Source organism: Mucor mucedo (assembly GCF_025094135.1).
Source record: "Mucor mucedo strain NRRL 3635 chromosome Unknown EV154scaffold_48, whole genome shotgun sequence".
NCBI classification, from domain to species: Eukaryota; Fungi; Mucoromycota; class Mucoromycetes; order Mucorales; family Mucoraceae; genus Mucor; species Mucor mucedo.
Genome location: NW_026252332.1, coordinates 236,660 through 251,996, shown reverse-complemented (window position 1 = coordinate 251,996; position 15,337 = coordinate 236,660). Strand labels below are relative to the sequence as shown.

General features: G+C 36.6%; 2 protein-coding genes across 2 annotated transcripts; one reads left to right on the top strand and one right to left on the bottom strand.

Annotated features, from left to right (window-relative positions):
* Positions 1-8,944: 8,944 nt before the first annotated feature.
* Positions 8,945-10,673, bottom strand: EV154DRAFT_589138 (uncharacterized protein; the record flags this gene model as incomplete). Its single annotated transcript, XM_051606847.1, has 2 exons — positions 8,945-9,033; positions 9,113-10,673. The coding sequence occupies 2 exons, from the start codon at positions 10,671-10,673 to the stop codon at positions 8,945-8,947; spliced, it is 1,650 nt and encodes a 549-aa protein (XP_051457450.1).
* Positions 10,674-12,296: 1,623 nt separating this feature from the next.
* EV154DRAFT_509786 (WD40-repeat-containing domain protein) lies at positions 12,297-15,332 on the top strand. Its single transcript, XM_051601636.1, has 7 exons — positions 12,297-13,147; positions 13,207-13,699; positions 13,754-14,065; positions 14,116-14,238; positions 14,296-14,555; positions 14,611-14,953; positions 15,003-15,332. Exons 1-7 carry the CDS (start codon positions 12,341-12,343, stop codon positions 15,263-15,265), a joined length of 2,601 nt encoding a protein of 866 aa, XP_051457449.1. The 5' UTR covers positions 12,297-12,340; the 3' UTR covers positions 15,266-15,332.
* The last annotated feature ends 5 nt before the right edge of the window (positions 15,333-15,337 follow it).

Sequence of the window (15,337 nt, the reverse complement as noted above, 5' to 3'; positions counted from 1 at the left end):
GTTGTCTGGGGGTAAACATTCGTTCAAATCTGGGCGGATAGCCGTCCGTGAGCGAGTATCCGTTTATTTTGGGTAAATAAACAATGGTACACAAAAAATAAAATTACTTCATTTACTCAAAAAGGGTAAATATCCGTCCAGGGGTAACTGTTCGTTCATTTTGAGTAAAATATAAAGGTTGCACAAATATTGAAGCTTTTTTATCCGTTCCATTTACCTGCAGCAGACAAGTATTCGTCTATGGGCGAATACTTACTCATATTGAGTAAATAAAAATCACTTCATCCGTTCTACTTTCCTGCAGCAGACGAGCATTCGTCTATGGGCGGATACTTACCCAGATTGGGTAAATAAAAATTGAGATCCAAACTTAAAATTACTCATTCATTCCATTTACCTGAAGCAGACGAGTATCTGTCTAAGTGTCCTGTTGTCAAGAAGCCGCGTATACAAAAAAATTCATCTGCCTCCAGTCATCCCTCCGTCGTAACACCAACCTCTAAAAAGTACATATAAACGGAGTCTTTTTTTCCTTTTCTTTTTCCTTTTCCTTTTTCTTTTTTCTTTTTTCTTTTTTCTTTTTTCTTTTTTCTTTTTTCTTTTTTCTTTTTTCTTTTTTAATATCTTTTTACCTCAATAAATCAGTTTTTTTTTTTAAAAAAAAATTACTTTTATTCGTTCTTGTTTCTCGTAACCATGTAACTGAATAAACGTCTGGGCTTACTTCTTTTGCAATTACACTCTGGTAAACTCATCATTCCATCTCTGAAGACCCTCCCCTTACTTATCTCTCTTTTAAATCAGTATAGACAGGTGTATAAAGGCCGTGTTTGCAATGTACTACGCCAGTGCTATAAGTAAGTGTTTTTCGCTTATGGCTTTTCTTTTCTCTAATTATCTCTTCAGACTTAAGCTTCCTGTTTTTACCGTTGTAGAAGCTACTCTGTTTAGAAAAGGAATTGGTACGTATCAATTTTGAGTCTTCTTATCATAAACTAACCTAATATTCATTTAGAAAACTTTGGTTATCCCCCTTGTTTTTAGACTATACGTTGCTTCCTATACAGAATAATTATTGCCTGCATGTTATGCTATGTACCGTTTACTTATTAGCTTATTAAGTAGTGATCCTTCTACATAGCAATTTGTCCTCAAATATCAAGATATACACAAATCTTAATTTCATTCTTTTTAATAAAATATATAATCAACTTTTAAAACTGCAAACCAATTTTTTCAAACGAATGAATGTATTAAATGATTCGATATGTATAAACGAAAGTATTTTATTTGGCTGAAGGCTGAAAGGGAGAGCTAATTTTAAAATATACACCCCCTTAATTATGCATTTAATCCGGTTTTTTTTTTTTTTTTTTTTTTTTTTGGGTAAATGGGTAAACACTTACTAAAAATCCGTCTAAATGGACGGATCAGGCGAAAAATTATAGCCTTGGTGAAAAATGAGGTAAGCATAAAATGATAAATACGAAATATGTTTATCACCTGTTAATAATTTTTGTTTATAGGATTGTCACTGTTCTATTTATGACACTCCACTACCAAACAATGGGCTACACCTTATTGAATTTGGTCTTTATTTTTTTCTAATAGCTCTCCTGATATATTTGTCGTATTTGGGTACGATTCACTTAAGAATAATTAAGCAATTCGTTTAAATAAATAAACTATAAAATTAAAACAGCCTTTTATGTTGCATACCAGCATACGTTTGTATACTGCTATACAACTTCTCCCACTACGAGTACATACTTCTATATTGAAGATTGCATGATTGGCCTAGATACGATATACGAATGACAGTTGGATACAGAATGCTATACCACTGAGTTACGATATCACCGATCGAGAAGAGGATCTTCTCAGATCAAATCAAGAATTATAATAAAGAGAAACTTAATATTAATAGTTCTCTCAATGGATTAGCTACCCAGAGAGAGAATAGAACAGCTATTGATATAAATGGTTCATTTACTTATATTGATATAATTATACTGCTGATAAAAAGAGTATAAAGAAATAGTGTATGAATTAATGGATACCTATCTTCTACAACCAAATATACAAATATCGTTAAGACATTTTATATTCGGGATCGTATTTTATTCATTACAAAGATAATGAATAAACGATCAACTATTATGATCTATTGCCAATTACACTTGACAAACAAGTATGCATCTTTCACAGTAGCCGTTGCATGATCTGATAAATAAGTGTCTCGTAATACTAAGGATTTATTAAAATACTCATACTCCCGATCTACTGAAATGGGACAACGTTAACTGGAAACAATTCCAATGAGTAGTATTCATTTAACCCAAGGCGGGAAACAAAGTATAGATCTATTCCAAAACCAGAAAGGTTGACTCATCATAAAAACTCAGGAGAGTTGTGCAATATAAAAAGGATCAATTATTTCATAGCAGCAGAGTTCTTTTAGTCTATTTTTACCTCGAATAAAGATATGCTTTTGTCTCGTTACTTTTCTATTGTAATAATTTTGTCAAATACCACAAAAAGAAAGAAACGAGCAAAAGGAACAATAAAGGTAAGGTGCAATGTTGTGCATATCGAATAGGACTAAAAAATGATCGAATTAAATATTGTATGCACACACATCCCTTGTGAGTGATAGTTGCGAAAAGATTTTAAAAGAGAAAAACAATAAAGTACTTTGAGACTGCTTATAAGTTTTTATTAAGAGTAAAAGTAGATTCAAAGATTGAGAGGGTTCTATACTATCAGTTTGCATATTTATATATGTTAAGAGAAATCGGATTATGAATTTAGTTTGATGGATAAGTTACACAGCACTAAAATAGTGCTTGTAGTTGGATATGATATAATGCATAAGAGATTAGTTCGTGTTGTGATGTAATAATGTATGGGGTGATGAAGTGAGATTTAATTTTAATATTGTTTTATGGTGTGATTAGTAACAACAGTAGGTGGATCACCACACCTTGGTTTATACAGGCACTACTTAGTGAGTTACTTTAGTAAAGCCGCTCAAAAAACCATCGTGTGTCACCTCGCGTACACGCGGTTTACACGCAACATTTGCATTAACAAATAAAATAACTTAAAATTATGTAATACATCTCCTCTTAGCAAAATTAACTTTCCCTTATACGATTTGTAAACAAATCACTATCTAAATACTAGCAGCAGACCTGAGGGTCACTCCTGAGTCTTTTTCTTCTTTTATTTATTTTAAAATAAAATAGATTTTAGTTTTGACTCACTGATTATCCTTTTCAATGATTTCATTCCATTTTATGATCCTTATTTACAACATTAAAGCTAGAAACTATTATATTCCAAAATTAATGAAGAAAAAAAAACCCATGAGTGACCTCTAGGTCTGTCACGTGTATTTGTATTGTCATTTGTTTACGAGTCTTATGACTATTAAGTAATAAGATTATCTTTGGGAAAGTTTATTCTGCTAATAAGAGGTGGATCCTAGAAACTTTAATTTGTTCTAGATGTAATCACTACAAATAGTAGAACCAATCGGGATTACTAGTCAGTCGTTCATCCACGACTCTAATCTCCAGTTTATCCACTGAGATCTAATATTGGAGATATATCGTTTCTGTGATTCAATACATCTGCGATACAACATAAGGGAATAAGAAAAGAGTATTATTAAGAGGACAAACCATTACATGTATGTATGAAACTTGACTTTAAAGTGGCTATTTCCAAACTATATCAGAATGAGTTATGTTAAATGCTTGAACTAGTACAAAAATCGGCGCGAGCTTTGTTTAAACTGGCGAGAACTCAGCCCTAGATTGAAAAGTTCCGACACTAGTGGTTATGTGCCAGTTTGTATGATACCCAAACTGAATTTTTGTATTCGAACTGAGGACAGTAGTTTAGACGTTAGGCGACCTTCAGCTAAAACGTGGTAAATTATCGCGGCTTATTATTTTCGGTCGTCGCTTCGGACACTACTATTGCCGGTCTGGTTGAGTGTCCAAAGTTAAATTTGGGCGGGTTTCGACGGAGCGACAGTCAGTACCCGCCCGATAATATCTGCTTTTTCTTTAAATGCCACTAGCTGCCCACACGTACCAGTCTCTTTGAATTAGTTTTAATAACCAATTCAAAACTTTCAAATCATTTTCTGTAATATTCCAGAAACTGAATTTCTGTATTCAAGCACAAATCTGCACGGCCTGTGATAATTTGAGTATAAAAGGGTAATAAAATAAAAGATAAAAATAAACAAGTAAAGAAATGAGACTCTTTAATCCTTTATTATAAGTTGGAGAGTTTGTCATGATAAAAATAGAGGTCCTTTTATATTAAATTATTACTTCAATTAATTTCTGCGTAGATCGAATAAACATTTCCAGAGACTGGGAATTGTTGGATTTGAAATATAAATCAGTAACGACATGAAACATAGCTTATAATTTATAGTTATGTAAGCCTATGGTTGTATGTCCGGAATTTCCAGCAGAGAAATCATTTATCCATTTAGCAATATGTGCGATGATTGGATTACTTGATTACTCATCGTAGGTGCTAGAAGGAACCGCAGTAAATCAGCTAACCGGGGTCCAATGTAGGGTATGATTTCCAGTTAGAAGATTATGAGAACTGGTACTGTGTCTGTTATCATATATGAAGTATATTATAACTCAAGACAGATTAAATAGTAATTGTATTCGATTTATTTAGGCGTCAAATACGACATTGCCCCCAACCAGAATAGAATTACCCTTCAATCATTTAAGCAGTTTAACGAGAGAAGAAACGATTTTCAATAGCAGAAAAAAAAAAAAATTTACAGCATCGATTCTTATAGAACGGATGAGTAGGTATAAAAAAAAGAAAAAGGAAGCCGATACCAAAAGAAATTATAATTAATTTGATTTAGGGGATGTGGCTACCAAGTGACGTTTAGAACGACGGATAGAATGCACAGGATTTAAATTCTTACGTTTGTTAGAATTCTTCACCGGAGAAGGCACATCAAAAGATGGGGCTAAGGTGGGAACTTGATGACGTGGGGATGCACGAGTTGGAGTGTCAGGCTTTTCAGAACGTGAACTTTGATCAACAGGAGACCCACTATCAGTAAAAGAATTAATCAGTGTAGAAACTGAACCTGGAGGATTCTTTTTCAAGGACATAAGGGAAGTAGGAGAGTTCGTGATCACATTAGATTTTTTAGGTTTATAAGGAGTGCCTAATTTTTTCCAATAATCACGTAGCGTGTCGGTGGCATTGAATTGATCTTGACTGATCCATTCATCCCAATCACTGCTATAATTTTTCCATCGAACAAGGTATTCTCTTTTATTAGGAGTTCCTCGATGATTTAAAATTGCTTCGACCTCATAACTTTTCATTTCATTTCCTTCATCATCAAGTTCGATGACCTCATCTTGGGAGATAAGTTTAAGTTCAACGGAAGTATAGTTACGAGGCATGAGAGCGCCAGTATGATCTCTTAAAATATAAGAATTTCCACGATTCTTTCTTACGACAGAATATGGACCAACATACGAAGGAGCTAATTGACCAGCTTTCGTTTGTAAACGAACCATGACATGACTACCCTCAGGATAGTCAACAAGCAGGTGTTTATTATCAAACTTGGCTTTTTCAAGATCGAGTTGTGCCATTGTTTTAGCATGAATAGCAGGAAAAACAATGTCGGCCATGTAATCGATACGCTTCATTAATTCTTCGTGAGAAATAGGTTTGCGCTGCTCAGGTGGTACAGAGCTATCGACTTTTCGGAAACCAAAAGGCTCTGCCATTTTACGGGCAAACATCAATGAAAAAGGAGTTGAATTCAACCTCTTTGAAATACGATTGTTGAGAGCGAGTTGGACAGCGTTGAGATGTAAGTCCCAATCATTACCTACACCCTGAGTGGCTTTGGCAAGTAATCGTTTTACAGACTGTACAAATCTTTCGCTAATACCGTTGGCACTTGCATGCATCGGGGTAATGAAACGATGGTCGAAACCCATGGCTGTGGCGAGGTCAGTGGCTAAAGTGTGGCGGAAATCGCACCCATTATCACTTTGAAGCACACCTCCACATGGAAAGCCAAGGATAGAGAAGACCTCAACAAGAGCAGTAATGACAGTATCACTACGTTTGTCTCGAAGAGGGCGTAAAACGCAAAAACGTGTGGCAACGCAAACAATAACAAGAAAATAATTATTTCCGCGTACCGATGTAGTATTTATAGGTCCGCCAAGGTCTACGGCGTAGTGGTCACCTGGGAGATAACTATAAATAGGGCGAAGGGGGTGGTAACCTCTCTTCTGGATATTGTGTTTCTGACACTCAGTGCATTTACGTATGAACTCAATACAGTCATTAATCAGCTTAGGCCAATGAATACCTTCTTGGTGAAGACGTTTAACCATTTGTTCAGCGCCATAATGACCGACTTTATTATGAGCATCTTCAAGAAGTGATTTCCTTTCAGATTCGGGTGCAACTAAATAATCAGCATGGATGCTTTGTCCACTCTGGATATAAAATAAATTGCTCGCAGAGGTGGGAATAGAGTTTGGAATGGAAGTAGAATTGGAATATGAATTGGAATTGGAAATGGAGATGGGAATGGAGTTGGAGTTGCTACAAACGGAGACTGCGTCAACGTGAGCATCATTTACACTTCCAAGTGAATCTTGGAGATCGCGTTTGTAAAGTTCATTTTGACGAAATGAAGGTAAATGGGTGGAAGATCCATTAATAACTGAATCAGGAATTTGCACAGACCTAACGCTCAAAGCTTTTTTCTTAAGATTGATGTTGGCGGAAATCGCGTGATTGTTACCTTGGGATGTGATACGTAAAGGTTTACTATGATCTGGATTGGAATCAACAGACGGAGGATACAAACGGGATAAAGCATCAGGTAAGATATTATCTACACCTTTAATATAGACGACTTTGAAGTCATAATCTAATATTATGTCTAGCCATTTGATCATCATAGAGTTGGAATGTTTTTGGGTATGGAGATAAGAAAGTGCTTTATGATCGCTATATAAGGTAAAGTGTGTACCCCAGACGAACTTGTGAAATTGTTTTAACGCAAAAACACAGGCAAGCATTTCTCGCATGGTGCAACTATATCTAACTTCACTAGAAGATAATTTTCGTGAAAAGAACCCAATATGTTTAATAATAGTCTTTGGATCTCCATCTGCTGTTGTAGTCTTATATTCTTGAAATAAAGAACAGCCAATCGCAAAATCAGAGGCATCTGTTGCAATACAGAAGGGATGATTGAGGTCAGGGTGGCTTAGTACAATGTCAGAGACGAGGATACGTTTAAGAGTATTAAAGTGCATATCATGAATGGATGACCATTCGAATCTTTTTCCTTTATTCTTCTCATCGTGTGATCGGAGGAAATCGATGGGTGCCATTAGCATAGCCGCATTTGGAATGTGCTGTCTAAAATAGTTAACGAAACCTAAGAAAGACTGGCATTGTTTGGATGTAACCGGGCGAGGTAACGATTCCAAATTGGAAAGTTTGCGAGTATCAATTCTTCGCCCTCTAGCAGAGATTGAAAAACCTAAAAGATATACTTCGGATTTAGCAAAGTGTGATTTCTTAAAGTTGATACGTAAGTTGGATTTTGTCAATATGGAGATTACATGTTTCACATGTTGAAAATGGGAATCAAGGGATCGAGACATGATGCATATGTCGTCAATGAAAGTGCGAACATATGAAAGGTCTTTGAATAATGAGAGTACTACACGGCTAAACAATTGACTTATAGTAGACACACCGAAAGGTGATCCTACATGCATATACTTCAAGTTGTCTGGACCGGTAAAACTGGTTTTGATTTGATCATCTGGATTAACTAAGAATTGTGAAAATGCAGACTTGAGATCAATAGTGGAGAATACAACGCAACCTTCCATTGAAGTGAAAAAGATATCATTGATCAATGGTTGTGTTTCGTTAATAGTGGGAAGAGCTTTATTTAATAATCTTGTATCCAGTACAACTCTGATATCGTCTTTGGTAACATTATCCTTTGATGATGTTACACCCGATTCATGATTTTTCTTCAGAGTTACTGTAATAGGAAGATTCCATGCAGAAGCAGGGGCTCTTGTGATAATTCCATCAGCTACCCAATCGTTAATTACTTCCATTACTTTAGGTTGTAATTTGTAAGCGATAGGATATTGACGAACATGAACATGATAATCAGGAGGAGTGGGAAGGTGGAGAACACTTTCAGGAATATTACAAAATGAATTTTTATTAAGCGCCTTGTTAGCCTCAATGTATGGCGTAAGAGCTAAATTAAATGCAATTTGTTCCTTTTCCGATCCGAATGGTGTTACGTTAGGTTCGTAAGCATGATCATCAATAGAATCATCAACTTCTTTGACAGTGTCTTTGAACTTGTATGCAACATTAACCATATGGAGAGAAAGCTTGGGCATTAAATCCACACCGATTAATATTTTGTTAGAGAGAGATAAGATCGAATTATCGATGATATCAAACTTATGCAATACTTGTTTGTCAACACCATCGTAGTCAATTTTAAGACATTCAGAAGTTTGATAACGAGGGATTTGAGTACCATTGGCCAACAAAAGAGAACCTTCAATTTTATTAAATTCAATATTATTGTCAATGGCAAATTGTTTATTCATGACCGATACTTGGGCTCCAGTATCCAAAGTAGCGTATGTCTTCACTGAGTTAATAATAATGGGAGTAACGGGAGAATACGCAACATTGTTTGTATGGAACGGATTGTTTGTATCGCCGACGGAATTACTGAAAATGGAAACATTATTATTAAGACAATTTGTAGAAGAAGAATTAATTTGAATAGAGAAAATATTTTTATTTAAAGTATCATTTAATTCATCATTGTCATGAATGATAAAATTATCTAACTCCAAAAGTGCTGCCTGAAACTCGTTGTCATCATTGAGGATGGGGAGAGGGACATTTGGCTGTTCTTCATGATCATTGTCGGTTCTACAATTGGAAGAGGAGTTAGTATTAATTTCATGAATAGAAGTTGAAAGAACAGTAAGGGGTTCATCGATGTGATTACTTACTTTATTGGCAAGAAATTTCTTTCTTTCCGCACATTCCTTCAAATGATCAGGAGTAAAACGAGCCACCCGACAAGAAAGACACTTGAGCTGTTTACGCATGTGCGTACGTTCTTGATCATTGAGTACGTAGGTGGGATCGAATAATCGTTCAAAGTTGATGGAAGACTTTGACGATTCAGACTTGTCATCCATTCTTCTTTTCTTGTTGGATTCCCTAGAGCTGGAATTGGAAGATGAGGAAGAAGAGACGGGAGAGGAGGAAGAAGATGAGGAGGAGGACTTGGCAGAGGAACTGTTCTTGACTTGAATTTCTTTAAGAGTAGATTCAAGGTTACCAAGGTAATGATTCAAGGCTTCACCTAGACGACCAAAGTTGCTGTAGAACTCATAGAATTGTGTTTCATTATGAGTTGCATACTTGCTAGCCATTGAAGAGTCCATGGTGTAGAGTTGTTCCTTCATATATTCGTATAACTTTTCCTGTACCTTATCTTGAAATTCTTTAGTGAACAAAGACGAGAGGAAAGCAACCGAGAAGTAGAAGTTCTCATGAGTGTGTACCTTGGCGGCACGGAGACAGGCACCAAAACGATCCATGTATTCGGCTAATTGTTCATGGGAACTTTGTCTCATACTATGAAGCATGAAGTTCACCTTGATCAATCCAAGACGGGCAGCGGCATCGAAACGGTGTTCCAAAATTTTCTTAGCATCAGACCAGGACTTCTTCTTGCCTTTACCAATAGCCTTGAAATTTTGTTGGAACCAGTTACAGTAGAGATCGTTGTTTTCAAAACTGGCCTCAAGATGAAACAACCAATGAACTTCCACATCCACATCATAATTCTTATAGGCTCGTTCGAACTTTCGGATGAAAGATTTGAGCGAATAATCGTCGGTGCTGTGAATGTCGGGATTGGTATCGAGATCGGTATACTTGACATCGAAAACCGGAATTTCTTTGGCTGGGATATCAGAATGATCCTTAGGCTTTGTAAGAGCTTTATCAGAGTCATCCAACTTCATGACATTGGCCAGATGAGAAATGTGGCTGACAGAAGTTTCCTTGAAAGAGGTATACAACAAGTTGGCATCAACGAGTTGGTTCTTCCAATAGGTGATATCATGTTTCAGGGAACGGACCTTGGCCTCTCTGAGATTGAATTCCTCCATAGTGGTTGTTTCCAAATCCATTATAGAATCTTCTCGATCAAAGAGAGCTGCAAGGCGGGCATTACAATTACCAATTCTCTTCAACACTTGAACAGCATTTTCGTCAAATGTGTTATGAACGGTGTTGGAAGAAGAAGGGGAATCGAGTTCAGGAAAGTCAATGAGCATGGGATCATTTTTTTCCTGGGAGTCGGTAGTAGCAGGGCCGTTGGAACCAGAGTTACCAGAAGTACCACTAGGGGCATCAGACAAGGAAACAGAGGAACCAGGGTTACCAGCAGTACCAGAGGGAGAGTTGGCATCAACAACAGGGGAAGAGACAAGGGGAGAACCAGAGCCAGAATTACCAGAGTTGGAGCCAGAGATAGGAGCAGGAGAATTCATTTAAAAAAATGTGATAATTTGAGTATAAAAGGGTAATAAAATAAAAGATAAAAATAAACAAGTAAAGAAATGAGACTCTTTAATCCTTTATTATAAGTTGGAGAGTTTGTCATGATAAAAATAGAGGTCCTTTTATATTAAATTATTACTTCAATTAATTTCTGCGTAGATCGAATAAACATTTCCAGAGACTGGGAATTGTTGGATTTGAAATATAAATCAGTAACGACATGAAACATAGCTTATAATTTATAGTTATGTAAGCCTATGGTTGTATGTCCGGAATTTCCAGCAGAGAAATCATTTATCCATTTAGCAATATGTGCGATGATTGGATTACTTGATTACTCATCGTAGGTGCTAGAAGGAACCGCAGTAAATCAGCTAACCGGGGTCCAATGTAGGGTATGATTTCCAGTTAGAAGATTATGAGAACTGGTACTGTGTCTGTTATCATATATGAAGTATATTATAACTCAAGACAGATTAAATAGTAATTGTATTCGATTTATTTAGGCGTCAAATACGACACGGCCAAGCCTATCATGCAGTAACTTGAGCCGAGCGCAGTAAAAGTTACTTTTGAACGGGTTTCAACTGAAAACAGCTGAAGCCCGCCCAGTAGTTCCCTTCTTCACTTCGAAGCTTTTTACAGTTCTTCGCCGAGAGCATTTGCTTTTGTCATCACCAAGATTTAGTTTCGTCATACTAAGTGATACATCATGCAATGATTTTAGATATTAACGTATGTAAGGTCCACATATAAATTTATAGACCTTTCTTCAATATATCATTATGCTAAATGAATATGAAAAAGGTTGCATACTGTGGTAAAATTTATATTGAAAATCACTACAGGGTGCACATGGTTTGATGAAACTAGCCTTGGTGATGATGAGAGCAACTACTCTTCGACAAACATGTACTTTAAATAATTTAGCACTAGAGCAGAAAATAAAATAAGCACTTCTGAGATGAAGAAATGAAGTAAAGTTAGCATGGTCGTCATTTGCATCGGTTTTATTTCGGATCACCAGTTTTGTGGGTCAGGTGGTGAAGTGACCCCTTTGTCTTCTCTTAGCACTGAAGAAAAGTATACATCAAAGTATATATTTAGACGCAAAGCTGCTTCTTTGCATGTACTTACAATGGCATTTCAGATTGCGTTTCAGGATTGCGGTCTTGGCAAGTGTTTTTCACACATAAACCGGGCTCAAAGCACAGATTGTATTTCTCCCACAGAAAACATAAACAACATACCCTGGCTTATCTTGTATTACACCCAAGCCACTGATAAATTGCGCAGATCCGATTTCATTTGCCTAGCGCTTTTCCTGGCCTATAAAATTGTTACAGCTATATTCTTACTTTTTTCACGGGTTTTACGATGTTCCTCCCCGGGATGAAAGAGAGCAGTTTGAGGTATTCAAATGGTGTCAGATAGTTGCAGGTGAGTTTTAAATACTCGCATGTGACGAGGAAAAGCAGTCCTTGTTTATTTGGTCGAACCAATCAGAACAGAAACGCGTACTCATACGGCGAAGCTATTTACCACCTGTAACTCCGATTAATATCTGTTAAAAAAGGGTGTTAAAAAAATAAATTTTTCGAATTTTTTTTTCAATCTTGATTGAACATCCTTACTTTTTTTAAAAATCTAAATAGCAATGTCGAATAATGATCAGTTCAAATACATTGTTAAGGAGAGAACCAAGAGTGTGATTATAATAAGTGACAGTGACGAAGAGGACGTGTCCGTAAGGACTGTCATTCCACCTATGCCCGTCCCAAAACGGTCCAACAAGAGAAAGCGTGAGAGAACTTTACCTGGGAACGCAAACGATCCTATTGCCTTATTGTCAGATTCGGATGAAGACCTAGGAAGCGGAGATATCAGTACCAGTCCTTTAATCAGCAATACAGACACTACAGGTAACACCCAGGACGCCAATAATGTAAACGCGGAACATACCAATATAGATGCTGAGATGAATACCAATCCTGCGGCGGTGGAAAATGCTTTAACTGATAAACACGTGACCACTCTTAATCCTGTGGCTATTGGCAATGACTGTGATGTAGATATTATCCCCAATACCAATTGCAAAATACATACCCAAGGTACGGGCGTCATACCTGACCTAAACATGAATGGCTTGAATCATATGAATACCTTTGTTCAGGAGATCAAATCCACTTTTGATAACGTATTTGGGGGTCCGCAGATCCAAGATCAACCCGTAAAGAATGAAATAAAGGAAAGCGACAATATAATTGGATCAACACATATCATAGTTCACACAGAAACGGAAGATACAACTATAGTATCCACTGACAATGTTTCGGAACTATCACAGGCTATGGAAGAAGATTATTCAAGTGACGAATGTTTTTTCGACATGATCATTTCAACATCCGAGGTAACTCTCTCACCACCAATGTCTCCACTATCTGATCCAATGAGCCAACCCGATGTAAGTGCATGGCTAGCTGATTATTATATTATTGTGTTACTAAAATTTGTTTTGTGTAGATGGAACCACCCACTACAGTGGAAACCAATATACCACAAAATATGGATCTTGCTACGCGTTTGCGTACCATCGAATTATATTTGGAATCAGTATCGGACATTGAAACGTCACAAAATAAAAACGAAATACGAGTGTCGCGCCGGTCTCGCGATACATCTAGTAACAAGAAGCCTGAACACAGCACCTCAAATAGGCCTTATGTACCCAATCGCGTATGGTATAACTCCACTTGGGAGGATTGGGCCCAGCTTGATGCAGGAGATGTATTGCATATTCCATTCAACGAGCAAGAAGTCGAAATTCTTAAAAACGCTGTCACGAAACAAAACTACAAAAAGAGTAAATCTGGGAGAGAATTGGTCGACTTTTGGCAATATGTTTCAGCTCTTTTACCAGGTAGAAGTCATATAGATTGTAAATGTTTTTGGTCAGACTACATGGAAGGAAATAGTCAATTATACAACAAAACCATTGTGATTGCTCGTCGTCCAGGTAAAATTATAAAGAAAACGTTTGACTGTGATGTCCATTTAAATTTTGTTATAGATAAACCTCGCAATAGATCTTTAAATCAAATGTTGATGAAAAGACGGCGAACTGGTATAATAAATTATAATTCAATGGGAAATACGCTACTGGGTAACATGAATCGAGAGAGTACAATTTCCGAAGGAAGTGGTGATGCTATTTCTTTGGCTATTTTCAAGCATGGAGGAGGTATCCGTGTTGTGTCTGGTTCCTTATGTGATGAGCATGAGCAATACAACATGCCAGGAAACCTAAGACTTTGGGATTCCGAACTAGATCATACATTAATTTTAAAAGGTCACAAAACCGAGGATCCAAGAACTAACGCAAGTAAGTTGAAATTGTTATTATGGAATCTTTAAGACTTACTTTATATGTAGCCATTTGGAGGACTGTAACGGATGTTAAAATGTCCAAAGATAAGAGTTTAATTTATTCTGCATCACATGATGGTAGTGCTAACATTTGGAGAGCGAGTACTGGCCGATTGGTTTCTACACTGCGTAAATATATAGTAAATCTGTTAAATATGTGCATATTTTAAATTTATTGTTACACAGAATATCATTGTAAGCCTATTAACCAAATGGCTGTGGATTTATCATCCAATGATAACGTCCTGGCGACATGTTCCAATGATGGAACAGCAACTATTTGGAAAATCGGTGCAAATGGTAAAACTGGAGAAGGTTTTATTTGTGAATTAAATACTCGTTTTTACAAAAATCCGTCTGTTGAATGCATTGAATTTGGTCATCATAAAACTGCCAATATGTTGTTCCTGGGTATCAAAAATGAAAGTAATGAGCACACAGGATACGTAAGTTGATTCTGCTTTAAAAAAAAAAGATTTATAAATTAATTGGGTTGCTTAGATTGAGGTTTTTGATACAAACACTTGTAACCCTGTTATGAAATTTGATTCAATGAAAGGATCTGTTTGTGCCTTGGCCATTTCGTCCTCTGGTAGATTTGTTGTTTCGGGAAATTATAATAATTATGACAACATGTCGGGTGACAAATTTATCCATATGCACGACTGCAACAATAGACGCATAGCACATAAATTTTACTCTGGTCACCCCGATGTGAATGTTGTTGCAATCAGTCCCTGTGAAACCTATGTTGCTTCCGGGAACGCTGACAAGGAGAAAAGCGAGGTACTTGTGTTTGACGTAAGAAATAACAAAAGACCTCTTCACAAACTATGCCATGATCGTAAGTGTCACCATGCAATAGTTTTATCAGTACTAATATGTCATTGTAGAGACTTTAATTGATCAGTCTTTGATTGCCCCTGACTCCAGTATGGGTATTGGTGGTCTGTATTGGACATCGGATAGCCGCACTATCATTACTGGTGGTGGTGATTCTACCGTTAAAATTTGGGGAATCGAAGGCGAAACCCGATTGATCAAAACATATCAGACATCTAGCTGTGTAACGAGTATTGCTGTGGATGAAGAATCTATGACTGTTGCTGCTGGTGTCGCTGGAGCCGAAGGAATTGTTCATGTCTGGCGTCCATAATATCCTATGAATAAAATTAAGCTCAAACAATTTTGTGTATCTACTGGGTTATTTTTTAACTAGCGCATCTTT

Bases quoted from the DNA above. Each gene is read 5' to 3' on its own strand.
- EV154DRAFT_509786 (XM_051601636.1), top strand. From the start codon at position 12,341: ATGTCGAATAATGATCAGTTCAAATACATTGTTAAGGAGAGAACCAAG. The intron at 13,148-13,206 runs GTAAGTGCATGG...TGTTTTGTGTAG, and splicing joins ATCCAATGAGCCAACCCGAT to ATGGAACCACCCACTACAGT. The intron at 14,556-14,610 runs GTAAGTTGATTC...TGGGTTGCTTAG, and splicing joins GTAATGAGCACACAGGATAC to ATTGAGGTTTTTGATACAAA.